At 40.8% G+C, this 16,732-nt stretch overlaps 1 protein-coding gene across 1 annotated transcript in view; it reads left to right on the top strand.

Moving 5' to 3' along the window:
• niban2b (niban apoptosis regulator 2b) overlaps nucleotides 1-14,713 on the top strand; it is a 74,147-nt gene extending 59,434 nt beyond the window's left edge. The window contains exons 12-14 of the mRNA XM_039802867.1: nucleotides 10,846-10,953; nucleotides 11,744-11,855; nucleotides 12,856-14,713. Coding sequence (XP_039658801.1) covers nucleotides 10,846-10,953; nucleotides 11,744-11,855; nucleotides 12,856-13,751 — 1,116 coding nt within the window. The 3' untranslated portion in view covers nucleotides 13,752-14,713. The remainder of the gene's footprint in view (nucleotides 1-10,845; nucleotides 10,954-11,743; nucleotides 11,856-12,855) is intronic.
• Nucleotides 14,714-16,732: the final 2,019 nt, after the last annotated feature.

The following is a 16,732-nucleotide window of genomic DNA, read 5'->3' as shown; positions in this document are numbered from 1 at the left end:
GAATTACGGTCGGAACCGCTAAAAACACAACAATCTCACCGTCCTCTCCACTCGACGGACAGACACGCTTCCTCGGCTTAGAATTATGGTGAGAACCACTAAAAATAACACTACATTGCCGTCCTCTCCACCCAACTGAACACACTTTATTGGCTTAAACTACAGCAACAATCACTAAACACACTGCAAACTTATGGACCTATCTTCCCACTTTACAGCCCCCACTCTTGGCTTAAAATAATTCACCGTTGTCGGCTACGGCCGCTGAACAGGCTACATGTTGTAAACAGCCGTGGCCCGCTTGCCTAGTCCTCCGGTAACATTAGCTAGCAGTTAGCAGAGTTAGCATGGCAGCGTAAGCCAGGAACAGTCAGGATCACTTTACTGGCTGTGTCTCAATTGTTTTTGCGAGTAACCAACTTGGGTACTAGCTATATAATTCATTGTGAATAGGCCTGTCACGATAGTCAATAAATCAATTAATCGCACAATAAAAAAAAAATGAGCTCGATAATTTTTCCGGCCGCGATAATTTCCATTTGCATGCTTGTTCGTTTTCCTCATCTCTCTCTACCAAAGAGACAGGAGGACCACTCTCGGTTCCTAGCGTAACGAGGAGTGAACCCTCTTGTCAGTCGCATGGTCTTTGTGTGGGCGGGACTCCAGGCGGAGAGAGAGAGACAGAAAACGCTAGTTGAGAGTTGAAGCAGGGTTTCCCGCAGCTCTTTGCAGTTAAGGCGCCGTCAAAAAATAAATAAAAGTATATGAGCGATATCCACCGTGTTACTCGGCGTCCTGTTTTCTCCCTTTCATTCCAAACCACACAGCTGACAACCAGCAGGTGGAGGCGGTGGAGACAGGCTCGGACATACACGCCGCTGTGGACTTGTCAGTCTCGCAAGCGGTTTCAGGAAAGTGGCTGCATGTGTCCGACAATGCACAGAACATTAACGGTACAAGCCTACGGCTGTCCCCGGACACGGAGTGTGGAAAGTACAGTACAGGCCAAAAGTTTGGACACACCTTCTCATTCAATGCGTTTCCTTTATTTTCATGACTATTTACATTGTAGATTCTCACTGAAGGCATCAAAACTATGAATGAACACATGTGGAATTATGTACTTAACAAAAAAGTGTGAAATAATTGAAAACATGTTCAAGAGTCACCTGAAATGGTTTTCCAACAGTCTTGAAGGAGTTCCCAGAGATGCTTAGCACTTGTTGGCCCTTTTGCCTTCACTCTGCGGTCCAGCTCACCCCAAACCATCTTGATTGGGTTCAGGTCCGGTGACTGTGGAGGCCAGGTCATCTGGCGCAGCACTCCATCACTCTCCTTCTTGGTCAAATAGCCCTTACACAGCCTGGAGGTGTGTTTGGGGTCATTGTCCTGTAGAAAAATAAATGATGGTCCAACTAAACGCACACCGGATGGGATGGCATGTCACTGCAGGATGCTGTGGTAGCCATGCTGGTTCACTATGCCTTCAATTTTGAATAAATCCCCAACAGTGTCACCGGCAAAGCACCCCCACACCCCCACACCATCACACCTCCTCCTCCATGCTTCAAGGTGGGAACCAGGCATGTAGAATCCATCCGTTCACCTTTTCTGTGTCGCACAAAGACATGGCGGTTGGAACCAAAGATATCCAATTTGGACTCATCAGACCAAAGCACAGATTTCCACTGGTCTAATGTCCATTCCTTGTGTTTCTTGGCCCAAAAAAATCTCTTCTGCTTGTTGCCTCTCCTTAGCAGTGGTTTCCTAGCAGCTAATTGACCATGAAGGCCTGATTTGCGCAGTCTCCTCTTAACCGTTGTTCTAGAGATGTGTCTGCTGCTAGAACTCTGTGTGGCATTCATCTGTCTCTAATCTGAGCTGCTGTTAACTTGTGATTTCTGAGGCTGGTGACTCGGATGAATTTATCCTTAGCAGCAGAGGTGATTCTTGGTCTTCCTTTCCTGGGGCGGTCCTCATGTGAGCCAGTTTCATTGTAGCGCTTGATGGTTTTTGCGACTGCACTTGGGGACACATTCAAAGTTTTCGCAATTTTCCGGACTGACTGACCTTCATTTGTTAAAGTAATGATGGCCACTCGTTTCTCTTTACTTAGCTGATTGGTTCTTGCCATAATATGAATTCTAACAGTTGTCCAATAGGGCTGTCGGCTGTGTATCAACCTGACTTCTGCACAGAACACAACTGATGGTCCGAACCCCATTAATAAGGGAAAAAATTCCACTAATTAACCCTGACAAGGCATACCTGTGAAGTGAAAACATTTCAGGTGACTACCTCATGAAGCTCATTGAGAGAACACCAAGGGTTTGCAGCGCTATCAAAAAAGCAAAGGGTGGCTACTTTGAGGAATCTAAAATATAAGACATGTTTTCAGTTATTTCACACTTTTTTTGTTAAGTACATAATTCCATATGTGTTCATTCATAGTTTTGATGCCTTCAGTGAGAATCTACAATGTAAATAGTCATGAAAATAAAGAAAATGCATTGAATGAGGTGTGTCCAAACTTTTGGCCTGTTCTGTATGTCAGAGGTGTGTGTGTGTCTGTGTGTCTGTGTCGGCCCCATGAAGCTCCGACCTGCAGAGGAGCAGAAGCCGCACCTTTGCCAAAATGAAGACTGAAAAACCGAACTATTTTTGTACAAACATTTACTTGCCATGTGGCAGATAGCCATATAGATAGATTTAATTTATTAATTATATATTATTTAAATGTTATATTTAGTGTTAAATAATTGTTAAATGTAGTACAGAGTCTGTAGTCTATCGCACAAACACTTGAGGAATCCTGCAAACGTGACAGCCAGTAGGCTATGAATTGCCTAGGAGAACATACGTGTCACAAACGGCAATTCCACAACTGTACAACAGCGTGAAAGACGACATACTAAAGGAAAACAAAGACATATTGTGGATATTTAGATTAGATAATACTTTATTCATCCCACAATGGGGAAATTCACTTATTACAGCAGCAGTTTTTCCACAATAAAAACAAACCAACAGACAATGTGCAAAAAACACTGAATGAATGTAAAGTGGCATTATATAAAAAGTATTTAAGTAAAGTGAGGTGGCCATAGTGCAAAAAATACTGTAATGTAAGTAATTGACGTGAAATTAGATTGAAAAATATGTAATTCCCTAACAGCAAAAGTAATTAACCATAATATAAATGATATTTAAGTGTGACCATAATATAAATAATATTGAAAAAGTAAGTACTTGGAATGGAAAAAATATAAATACAGATGGAAAAATATAAATACAGATAATAACAAATATATACATAGAGCCATGCTGAGTGGTGGGGGACTGAGACAGGACCCGAAAAAAAAACTACAACATTATCGGGTGGTGCAGGTGTTGTAGAGTCTGACAGCGGCCGGGATGAAGGACCTGCGGTGCCTCTCCTTCTTACACCGTTGGTGTATCAGTCTGCTGCTGAAGGAGCTGCTCGGACCCCACATGTAGTGGGTGAGAGGTGTTGTCCATGATGGATGTCAGCTTGGCTAACATCCTTCTCTCCCCCACCTCCTCTATGGAGTCCAGAGGACAGTCCAGGACAGAGCTCGCTCTCCTGATCAGTCTATTGAGTCTGCTCCTGTCTCTGTCCGAGCTGCCTCCTTTCCAGCAGACCACAGCATAAAGGATGGCAGAGGCCACCACAGTCATAAAAAGTCCTGAGGAGAGTCCTGCACACTCCAAAGGACCGGAGTCTCCTCAGCAGATGGAGGCAACTCTGGCCCATCTTGTAAAGAGCATGGGTGTTATCAGTCCAGTTCAGATTATTGTTTAGGTGAACACCCAGGAATTTGTAGCTCTCCACTACCTCAATGTTCGATCCCTGGATGCTCACCGGTGTGAAGTGGGATGTTTTCCTCCTAAAGTTGACGATCATCTCCTTTGTCTTGCTGGGGTTAAGCTGAAGCTGGTTGAGCTCACACCAGCTGACAAAGTCCCTGATAAGTCTTGTATTCCAGATTGTTTCCCTCAGAAACACATCCAACAACGGCTGTGTCATCTGAGAACTTCTGGATATGGCAGTGGGTGGAGTTGTGAGTGAAGTCCGAGGTGTAGAGGGTGAAAAGGAATGGGGAGAGCACCGTACCCTGAGGGGCACCTGTGCTGCAGAGCACCACGTCAGACACACATTGATGAAGCCTCACATACTGTGGTCTGTTGGTGAGATAGTCTGTTGTCAATGCAGCCAGGTGTTGGTCCACTCCAACACTCTCCATCTTCACTCTGAGCAGTGAAGGCTGGATGGTGTTAAAAGCAGTGGAGAAATCGAAAAACATGACTTTCACAGTGTTCCCGCGGTCCGCCAGGTGTAGCAGTGATCTGTGCAGAATATAGATCACTGCGTCATCCACCCCAATCCCAGGCTGGTAAGCAAACTGCAGGGGGTCCAGCTGTGTGACCAGGGGTCACAAGTGTCGCAGGGTGATCCTCTCCATGGTCTTCATCAGGTGAGCCGTCAATGCAACAGGCCTGAGGCTCCTTCGGGCGCGGCATCTTCGGTACCGGGACCACACAGGAGGTCTTCCACAGAACTGGGACTTTCTCCAGGCTCAGGTTGAACAAGTGCCTGACCACACCACAGAGCTGGTCAGCACAGTCCTTGTAAAGTCTTGGGCTGATGCCGTCCGGGCCCGGGGCCTTCCTTGCCTTGATCTTCTTTAGTTGACTCCTCACCTGATCTGTTATGGAGAAGGGGGTGGAGGATGACTGGGGTGGGGATGTGGGGATGGTTGGTGATGAGGTTCTCAGGGGGGGTGAGAGGGGGGTGGTAAACTGATGAGGGGGGAGAGCTGTTGGCTGGTAGGCTGTTGGTAGTTAAAGGTGGTCGTTGAAGGTATCAGGCTGAGGAGGGGAGGGGGTGGGGGGTCCGGCCAGGGCAGGTGTGAAAAAAGAAATTTAAAAAAATGTAAAATGTCTCCCAGTTCCAGTGTTAAATATTCTTTAGAAATGAAAGTTTATTGATCTTTGAAAAGGTGTACCTGCATTATTATGCCATTATCATTATGTTGGATGAAAATGGTCTCTCAACGACAATATTATCGTTTATCACAATAATTTCTGGCACAATTTATCGTCCAGCAAAATTTGCTATCGTGACAGGCCTAATTATGAATACACGAATGTTGAAATGACATAAAATGCCCGTTTCAGGAGGAAATTAACCTTTAACCATAAACAGCTCTGAAGTCACTAGCACTAATCCCACCAGACTCCATTTAAAAAAAAGCAATACTTTTAGCGTGTATAGAGCAGACATATTTTCTCATGTAAATCGGTAAACTATGTGTTTATTTCAACCAAAACTAGAGTTGTGATGGTTGGAAAAGTGGAAAGACGACCCCAAACGGCTTTTCATAGTTTTATTTTGTTTCTGTCGACTTTGAATGAAGTGTATTTTAAGATGCTAAAATTACGGTTTATTTACATGGAGTCTGGTGGGTTTAGCGAACACATTTTCGGATGTTTTTATGTTTAAAAAAAGGATCTTACTCTAACAGAAAGGTCAACCTCCTTTAGAAATCCTTTCCATAATGTTCACTTAGAATATTAATCGGTGGCAAAACAAGCACTTTTGTGAAGGTAAATACAAGCTGGACAATTGCCCTATTAACTTACATTGTAGCTCGTTTCGCCACTGCCGACTGCAGCGATCTTGCTTAATACTGGACCGATCTCAAAGATCGTTGTTCCCATCACTCACTCAAAAACATAGGAAAATTCGGTCCAGGTTGAAAAAAACTGTAGTTACCCTTTTAAGAAGGCCCAAAGCCCTCCTCTTTTGAATGTAATGAAGTTGCTTCGTCTGCCTACTTGCAGGACCAATAGGCTCAAAACTCATTTATTCCAACTGCCATTGGTCTTTTAAACAAAGTAAGGTAGTTTAAATGTTTTATTTATCTATCTATCTATTTATGACTTGACTGTTATGCTCCATTTGTTTTTGAATGGGAAAATGTCATCCACATGAATCGTGATCCGAAGAGTTTTTATGGGGCTGGTGCTAATACGGCACTGGTGCCTTAATGACAGTTATCTACCGGACCAAATAGCAACGCGGATTTCGGAGCCACTTAAATACCTGCGCTTCTCTCTGATGCTCCGAAAACGGACGTTAGATTCAACTGAAACATCGCTGCACGGGACGCTAGTTGACACTAGACTCGACAGCAGGTAACGTTAGCCTACCGTTAGCTAGCAGCTGGAGTAAACACGGTAAAAATGCTGACAGCTAAGCGGGGTAAAAGTGTGTCTGTATTTCACTGTAGTGTTCTAACACCAGACTGTAGCTGCCGTTGTCTGAAAAACACAATCAGGAATTTACTGCTGAAATAAGTTATTACATTTTTAATAAATCATTTAATTTTGACCCTGTGGCCTTACAATTGAACAACGTGCGAGATAGATAGATAGATAGATAGATAGACAGACATATTTTTATTTATATTTATTATTTATTTATTCACTCACCCCCTCGGCATTTTTCGTGTTTTGTTGCCTCTCAACATGGATTGTTTGAGGATTTGCATAATTTAATTTACAGAAAATGCCCACAACTTTGAAGATGTTTTTGTTTTGTTTTTATTGTGAAGCAAACAACAAATTAGAACAAATAACAGAAGAAGTCAATGTGCAGAACTATTCACCCCCCCCTAAAGTCAATACTTTGTAGAGCCACCTTTTGCGGCAATCGCAGCTCCAAGTCGCTTTGGATAAGTCTATGAGATTGCCACATCTTACCACTGGGATTTTTGCCCATTCCTCCTTGCAAAACTGCTCCAGCTTCTTCAAATTGGATGGTTTGCGCTTGTGAACAGCAATCTTTAAGTCTGACCACAGATTTTTCTATTGGATTGAGGTCTGGGCTTTGACTAGGCCATTCCAACACATTTACAGGTTTACCCTTAAACCACTCAAGTGTTGCCTTAGCAGTGTGTTTGGGGTCGTTGTCGTGCGGGAAGGTGAACCTCCATCCTAGCCTCAAATCACGCACACAGTGGTATAGGTTTTGCTCAAGAATATCCCTGTATTTGGCACCATCCATCTTTGCCTCAACTCTGACCAGTTTCCCAGTCCCGGCTGCTGAAAAACATCCCCACAGCATGATGCTGCCACCACCATGTTTCACTGTGGGGATGGTGTTCTTTGGGTGATGTGATGTGTTGGGTTTGCGCCAGACATAGCGTTTTCTTTGGTGGCCGAAAAGTTCAATTTTAGTCTCATCAGACCAGAGCACCTTCCTCCATACATTTTGGGAGTCTCCCACATGCCTTTTCGCAAACTCAAAACATTCCATTTTGTTTTTTGCTGAAACTAATGGCTTTTTTTGTGGCCACTCTGCCATAAAGGCCAACTCTGTGGAGCGTACGGCTTATTGTCGTCCTATGTACAGATACTCCACTCTCTGCTATGGAACTCTGCAGCTCCTCCAGGGTTACCTTAGGTCTCTGTGCTGTCTCTCTGATTAATGCCCTCCTTTCCCGGTCCGTGAGTTTTGGTGGGCGGCAGTCTCTTGCCAGGTTTGCTGCTGTGCCATATTCTTTACATTTGGATATGATAGATTTGATGGTGCTCCTGGGGATCATCAAAGATTTGGATATTTTTTTATAACCTAACCCTGGCTTGTACTTCTCAACAACATTGTCCCTACTTGTTTGGAGAGTTCTTTGGTCTTCATGGCAGTGTTTGGTTAGTGGTGCCTCTTGCTTAAGTGTTGCAGCCTCTGGGGCCTTTCAAAAAAGGTGTGTATATGTAATGACAGATCATGTGACACTTAGATTGCACACAGGTGGACATCATTTCACTAATTATGTGACTTCTGAAGGTAATTGGTTGCACCAGAGCTTTTTATGGGCTTCATAACAAAGTGGGTGAATACATGCCAATTTTCAGTTTTTTATTTCTAAAAAATAGTTTTATGTATACATTTTTCTCATTTCACTTCACCAACTTAGACTATTGTGTCTTCTGTTATTCTGATCCATCACATAAAATTCAGATTAAAAAAACATTGAACTAAAGGCTGTAATGTAACAAAATATGTAAAAAGCCAAGGGGGGTGAATACTTTTGCAAGGCACTGTATGTAGGCCTACATTGCTTGTCTGGTGTGTGGTATTGCTGGCTGTAAATCAAATTGCCCTACAGTTTCCTTGACCTTCTCCAACAAGCTTATATATAGGACATTTTTTTACTATTTAAGTACTTAATATTGGTTAATACCAAGAATGAGTTTTTAATGTTTCTTTAGATTAATGCAGTTCCTAATCTGGCTTTAAAATGCATATTTTAGACAGGATGTTATACTTTAATTGCAGAAAATTTAAAACAGGTTAATGAGTGTGAATCCTGTGATGTATGCAGGGTGTTGGCCAGTTCATCTGGAGGTTGTGTGATTAAGCACACACAATTCATGCTTATACATTTCATTTAAACTTTAAAGGTTATTGTTTACATACCCTGAAAGGCCATCTCTCAAGAAGGAAGGAATACATTTGTCTTGGTCAAAAAGGGGACAAATGCAAATGAGAGAAGGTGCTTTCTTTATCCAGAGGTGTTACAGTATTCCAGTAGTGGAATACAGTATTCAATTCAATTAAATTGTATTTATAGTATCAAATCCTAATAACCGTTATCTCAAGACACTTTACAGATAGAGTAGGTCAAGACCACACTGACACCAGAGTGGCGAGGAATACCTCCCTTTTAGGAAGAAACCTCAGACAGACCCAGGCTCTTGGTATGCGGTGTCTGACGGTGCCGGTTGGGGTTATGATGAACAGTGGCAATTATAGTAACAATAGTACATTAGTCTGTTGCAAAATCCAGTGTGTGATTGGTTTAATGAGCCAGGTGTATCGGGGGCTGGAATGAATATCCTATCAGAATAGAGTGACCATTGTTCTTAATCCTTTTTGTTTAACCAGAAACGGCTCTGGAATCGCCATTGCCAAATACACCAAACTCCATTTCAATAAATAATACTTTTAGCTTATATAAAGCCAGCATATTTCCACATGTAAATGGGTGAATTAAGGGTTTATTTATACCAAACCAGAGAGGTGAAGACGAACCAAGACGGCCTTTGATTCTGTTTCTGTCAACTTTGAATGAAGTGCATTTTACAATGATAAAATACTGTTTGTTTGAATTCAGTCTGGTAGGTTTGGCGATAGCGATTTTGGGGATTTTCATGTAAAACAAAAAGGAGCTTTCTCTTTAACCAAAAGGTCGACCTCTGTAGGGATCCCTTCCATAATGTTGTCAGACACTTAGAATAATAATCTGAGCCTGTCAGAGGTAAAATAAGCACTTTTGTAGATGTTAATTTAAGGTGCGCAATTTTCCATTAACATAACACAATAATAGGCTTGTATTGCTGTTGCCAACTGCAGTGGTCTTTCTTTCAAGGATTGTTGTTCCCATCAGTCACTAAGACCCCAAAAAATAGGAAAATAGGGTACAGGTTGAAAAAACTACTAATGAAATAAACTAAATACAATGTAATTGTTTGAATGCGGACTCGGCTGGATGCAGATACTTGTTAGCGACTTAACCAGAATAATAATATTAGTTATCATTTGAACAGCCTCACATCTGCTACAAATGTATTTCGAAAGGAGCAGGTAGATGGATAGTATGATGCACCTATACTTGCTGCTTGCCCTCTGGATCTAATTGTATTGTTTTCCCCCAGCGTTTGCTGTACCTCAACAATCTTTGTCCAGAGACTCTTGGACAATAAAGTTTAATAACACACAAACTAACATTGCTGCCAACCCTTTACATACACCTGGTGCCATCTAGTGTAAATCTACTGCATTTCACATTGTAAATGATTACACCATATCTTAAAATGTAACACAGTAATGTATTTCAAGAATAAAACATAAACTGCTGACTTAAAAAAAATTAATGCACGATATTAAGAAGTCCTGGTAATCAGACGTCTACTGATAAACAGGCAGAAGTTATGAGCGACCATTTCTGTAGAGGTGTATGTGGGAGCAGCCTGGTGCCATTTGCACTAGTGTCTAGTATACAAGGCCTGCACTGGTATTGCACTGCCATGAAAGTAGGGCACTATTTTCTTGATCTATGTCACAAGTAAGTGAAAAATATCCACCACAATTTCCTAAAGCCCAGATTTAAGTCTTCAAATGTCCAACAGTCTAAAAACTAGGGCTGTCAAAATGATCGTGTTAATAAAGAGTTAACACAAATTCCTTTTAACCCCACATTCTGTGATTTCGCTGTGTAGTTTGGGAAATCAGGAAGCTGCAGCAGTACCTACTGTGTCAAGTCTTTGGGTCAAAGGGTCTCAAAATAAATAGTGTTGTGAGATGATTAATGTGGTAGGAAAGAAAAAGAAAACGTAACACGACATAAATTAGTTTCATATTTGGGACTTTTTTTTTTTTTTTCTAACACCTCATTGACAAAATAACAAACATGACCAGGTGCTCTAGTAGACACTGCTTTTTGTGACAAATGCAGTGGAGGAAAAGGTATGCTATGTCTCTCTGACACTTAGTGGGGTACAAGTAAAAAGCATTAAATGGAAATACTAAAGTTAAGTAGTATACTTAGGTACTAGAGTAAATTTACTTATTTACATTCCACGACTGATGATATATCTTGCTCATGTGTCAACAATCAAGTCAATCAGTAAGAAGAAAATAGATTTAATTTTAAATGTAGTTTTGGAAAGAAGCTGTTCACTAATGAAATCGCAGAAAACTTCTATGGTGGTAATAATACTTTTGTGTGTGTTGTTGTTTTATTTATTTTTTCGGTTCAGAAATTTGACTATGACAGCAGCACAGTGAGGAAGCGTTTCTTCCGTGAGGCTCTTCTCCAGATCTTCATCCCCTACATGCTGAAACAGCTTAGCCCCTCCTGTGCATCGGTGAGTCTCAGAGCATTGTGTCACCAAAAACCTCAAATATTAACGGAACTATTTTAATTCATGTGTTCCATCATTTGAAAGTCTTGGGGAAAATGTATGTATTGGCAATGAGGTTTATGTAGTGTGTGTACTTGTGCAGTGTCAAACTGTACCATGTATCTTTGTCATCTAGCTCTAGACAAAATAAGACTTAACAATACTAGTTTAGAATACTGTGTATCAAACAGACAGTAGGATAACCGTCTGGATTCTGCTCATCTTAATCTGCATTAGAATAATACTTTTATTTGTTACAAAAACTACCCTGAAATGAGCATGTTTATAGAGCTGTAGAGGTTAATCCTCTGAGGAAGAAAGACACACCAAATGTTTGACAAAACTGCTACTCAAAAAGCTATATTACAAAATTTCATTTCAGACATTTATTAACTACTTTATCTTATATAACCTAAGACTTTGGTAAATTACTTTCAAGCACCAAAACAATTTGTACAAGATATCAGTTAAGGTTTGTTTTCAAAAGCGATTTGAGGAATTTCAAAAAGCCAACATCAATGTTTCACCTTTTAGCGCCAATTGATCTCTTTGTACATTGCTCTAGGAAAAATGTGGGCATCCCTATATGGAAAGCCGAGTTTGTTCTGAACATTTTGATATGAACAGTTTTATGCAAAAACCCTTAAAAAGCTAATTTTAAAAAGATGTGTGAAAATGCCCTTAGACATCAGAGGGTCAAAACAAATCTTAAACTCTGATGTTAAAAGGTTTTGACTGTTGTTGTGAACACCAGGAGCTGCCACACTTCCAGGAGCTGATCTTTGAGGACTTTTCCAGATTCATTCTGGTGGAGAACATTTTTGAAGAGGTGGTGCTGCACTCTATGATGAAGGACATCACGATGGGTCAGTTTTCTACAGTGTTATTCTTCCTGCCTGTTTCTACACCCACATAGTTCATTACAGAGTGGATCCGGATGTTGCTTTACTGAGCTCTTTGGTTAGCACTGGGTAAAAAATCTTACTAGTACCTAAAAACCTTTTTATATGTCTAACTCTCATTTCTCTGATGAGAGACAGCTAAGTATATCTCTTTTCCCTTTTTATTTTATTATTCATAGATTTATTTATATTTTCAAAAATATACTCCACATACCCTTTACCAATAATAAACTAATTCTTGACAATACAAAAAGCTTAAAATATATAAACATACCAAATGTACAAATATACAGAAGCAGTTACTTTTTTGGTTTAATCTTGTTACCTTTATCTCAGGATAACAAAGTTGTTTTTTCCTATAATAACACAATATATATTTAATAGGAAATAAGCTTGTTGACAATATGTTTTAGTGCTTAAACTGATACTGATACTTCAAGACATGGAGAAACAAGTTGGGTGCACCACACCATCTGCCTGTGGCAGCATATTTATGGTGCTGTTTGTTCACATCATGCCACTCTGCACTATCCAGACAATGACATGATTTCCTGGAAAGCCGATTCCTCATTTGATAGCCTGTTGTCGTCATGCATTTGTGATTGGCTCAGCTGTTTTACCAGATAGCAGGGGGTGAGTCCTTGGCAGCAGCCCTTATTCGAATCTGACCCCCGCGGCCCTTTGCTGCATGTCGTCGTCGTCCCCCCTTTCCTGTCTTCAAGCTATCCTATCAGTTAAAGGCCACAGAAGCCAAAAAAACAAAACAGTCTTTTCCAGGAAATTTCCTGAAAAAAATATAGTTACATAAAAGTTCATTTTTAATGAAATTACAGGACCCCTGAAGACCAGATGATCACAAATCTAGTGAAGAATCTGTCAAAGTGTTGCACTTTATACTGTTAATTTAGGACACTTTTTTTTCTTTATCACTCATCATGCACATTTTGCCCTCTTCTTTCTGTAGCTGTGAAGGAGGCGGCGGTCCAGAGGAGACACAACCTGTACAGAGACAGCATTGTCCTCAGCAACAGTGACCCCAGCCTGCACTTACTTGGAGAAAACCCCTCCATCGACTGGGCCGGGGAGTACGGAGAAGCCCAGGAAGAGGCGGATGGAGCAGGGAAGGACACGGAGTGTGGCGGTGAGGGTGAGGTTGGGGCGGCCCAGAAGAGAAGGAGGATGAAGCAGGTGGTGTCCATGATCCAGGTGGAAAGCTCCCCAGTCCTGCCCAACGAGTCATGCATGGAGGTGCCTAGTGTCAACGACATCCCAGAAGAGGATGGAGAGGAGGAGGAGGAAGAGGAGGAGGAGAAGGATGGAGATTGGGAGGAGAACTCTGATGATAAAGCTTCTGCTGACCAAAATGGATCTGCAAGTCCCAGAGCTTCAGAGAACCCTCCAGACTTGTCAAATGGTTCGGTCTTGAAGGAAGATGAAGCCAAGTCAGAGGAGCAGGGTAAAGTCCCACAAAAGGTTGAATCTGCTCAAGAAAGTGCTTCAGTCGTGGAAGAGAAGGGTAAGGGAGGGGACAACCTGCCGATGTTGGAGGAACAACCGCACTCCGACCAGGAGGTGTCAGAGGAGACATTGCCACCGCCACCTGAGGAAATCCTATCTGGAGCTACAGAAACTGCTCCAGAGAGCCTCCCAGAGGCAACATCTGACTTCCCTTTGCCTCCACATGACGATAGTGGCTTCCAGTCTCCCACCAATGAAGGGGGAGAGGCAGAGAACGACGAGGAGGATGTGGCCCCTAGCACAGCGGCCCCACAGCCCTCAGAGGAGCACCCTGAGGTGAGGGAGACTAGTGTTGCTACAGCGCCAGGAGCAGAGACCAAAACCGGTGACCAAAACCAGTGATTCTGAGACAAGTAATGAAATTATTTCCATTTGTTAGACCTAAACGGACTTCTGCTCTGGTTTTATTTTTATTATTTTTCTTTATTTTTTTGACCGAGATTAAAACGCTTGACACATGCTGTTTTAACCATATCATTTTTTTTTTTCAGTTTTAGGCACAGTAATCATTTATATCAGATTTTTTTTTCACCGAGCAGGGCTCAGGTGCACATGCACATATCGTTACATGCTGTTTTTCTGTATCATTTTCACAAATTTGCATCCGACAGAAAATCCTCAGCAAATTCTGAGCTTTCAATCCACATATGTTTCATGTTTTATTTTCTCTTCACCTAGTATTAATGTAAGCACAGTGGACGGCCTCGGGTAAGGAGTGGTGAGTTTTCAGCATGACAAGTTGCAAGAACACCCCGGTTTGATTTAGGTCTTAATTCTATCTTGTTTAACTACTGTGATGCCTTCAATAACCTTCAGCAATTCGTTTTTTAGTTGTTGTTTTTTTTACATTTGTTGGTCTATACACAGTTATTAGAAACTTACTTATTGGTTAACAGAAAATACTTTTAAGAATGTGGAAAAGTCTCAAAGTTCATTTTCTTTTCCATCTCAAACTTGCATTACACTTCATTAAATTGCCTCAATGTACACATTGACATCTTAAGACTTGACTATTTCTTTTGTGTTGGTAAAATAACACTATTTTATAAAAGTTTATCACTTAACAAAGTAAGCTTGTGTATATTATGTATAAATACTTATATGGACCAGTGAACTATACCAGACTGTCATTTTACATAATTTTATATAATTGTATAAGTGCCTTAGCTGATCTCTCCAACCCTATTTTATTTATTATTTTGTAACCCCCCTTCTTTTTTGACCAGTGTACTTTTAGATTTATTTTACTCTTGGGTGATGCAAATGACTGTTATTGAGAATAAATAATTATCCATAAATGATCAGTTTGTCGTCATGTCTTTATTATAAACACACACACGCCAAACTCTCTTAACATCTTTGATTTATGGGATCTAGACTTCCAGGTTTAGAGTTGCACAAGGCAAGATTATGTAAAAAAACAATGTACATTAAGATGTGGTGTCAGTAAAAATGTGTAGGCTTTTGGGATAATGCATTAATTAAATGAATTAACTAATGTAATTAGTTTATTAATGTAACATAACCCTAACATTGTACAACACAGTCTACATTTAATGCAGTACTTCTGATCAAAAGTTTACAGATTTTAATCATAACGCGCAGGCTTTTTGAACTTTTATTTCAGATATAAGACTAACCATTCAAATCAGAGAGGTGTTGTAGCGCTTCAGACCGTCTTGAAGGGCTGCTATACGTTTTACAATCCATCAGATGTCACTGTGTTTGAAGCTTCAAGTCTTTCTCAGCACAATAGAAAGAAAGCCCCAAAGCCTTAAGAGGCTTCATTCACCTATTACTAGTGATAGCTCACAATCAACTCTGGTGAAGCAAATAACACAAATGTGTTAGTGTTGAGTTTTTCTGAGTTGTACTCAGTTTTGTTGTGAGGATTCACGTGCCCCTTGTCTAGCTACTTTATTAATGCTGTATGCGGCCGCCTGGGTAGCTCAGCTGGTAGAGCCTGCGCCCATCAACAAAGACTCCTTGATGCAGCAGCCGTGGGTTTGGATCCGACCTGCGGCCCTTTGCTGCATGTCATACACCCTCTCTCTCCCCTTTCATGTCTAAAGCTGTCAAAATAAAGGCCAAAAATTCAAAAAAAAAAAAAGAATCTTAAAAAAAGAATTGTATGTGGGGCTCTGACTGGTCCGACTCTCAACTTTTGTGCCAGTTTGTTACTTTTTTCCTCTGTGAGTATGACCAACACTAGCAACATGCCATCTTATTGGATGCTGCGGCGTAAAGCTAAAGAGAGAGTTGACAGAAATTTTGAGTTAGTTTAGAGGACAAGACATTCTCATTCATTGGTCGAGGCAGTCTCTTCATCAATAATCAACGACAGAGTGGACATATACAGGAATTGCCAAACACTAGCTGAAGTTTAAAGAGCTGAGGTGTGAAGACTTCGATCTGAGCAGCGATGTCTTCTTTGATGCCCATGAGTCATTTGATTAATATGATGATTCTGGAACCTCAGATGCCGAAGACTGTGACCAGCTGCAAAGCAGTTTGGCAAACTGGGAGAGCGCCAGTTCTCATGCAGCTTTAAATGATCTGTTGTAATTGCTCCTGGCATATCATAGCTCTGTACTAAGAGATTCCAGGTCTGTACAAAACTTCCACAGTGATCCTGTTGTCATGAGGCTGTTGTCGTACAACAAAAAAACTACTCCATCTGTGATTATCTGGAGGACTTTATCACTGAAATTATTCAGAGAGTGGTTTTGTTTTCCCAGACCTCACACTAAGAGTGAAGTTATTTACAGTGTTATTATTTTATTATTATCATCATCAAGGGGAAAAAATTGGAAGATTGAAAGTTACATTCCAGCACTAGTTAAACAGGAAACTGATAATTGGAATTTATTCTGAAATACCATCCAAACAAATGTTTATTTGTCAAATAACAGTTTGGTAATGTTCACAGTAAAAATCATGAAGATGTCATTTTGAGTGTGTTCGAAAGTTTCTGTGCCAGGATGCAGCAGAGAGGACATGACACCCCTGTAAAAAGAGCACAAGGAGGTCAAAGTCTACTTTATTGAGGGTTAGGTAGAGGACTGCTATGGTAAAAGGGATATAGAGAAAACAGCTCTCAATAATGTATTATTATTGATGTATTAATGAGTAAGCAGCATTTTACTGTTGTAGTTGGTCAAGGTGGAGCTAATTTTTAAATATGTAATACAGTAGTTTAATGTATTAATTGTATGATATTGTGAAGATCATCATATCTTTTCTCTATAAAATCTTAATTTCTAAATAACTTGTAACTGAAGCTGTCAGATAAATGTAGTGAGTGGTAGCCTACTGGTAGGCCT

The sequence above is a fragment of the Perca fluviatilis genome, chromosome 6 (assembly GCF_010015445.1).
Source record: "Perca fluviatilis chromosome 6, GENO_Pfluv_1.0, whole genome shotgun sequence".
In the NCBI taxonomy this organism is placed as follows: Eukaryota; Metazoa; Chordata; class Actinopteri; order Perciformes; family Percidae; genus Perca; species Perca fluviatilis.
Note: the sequence above shows the minus strand (reverse complement) of the source record. Positions and strands in the feature narration are given on the sequence as shown.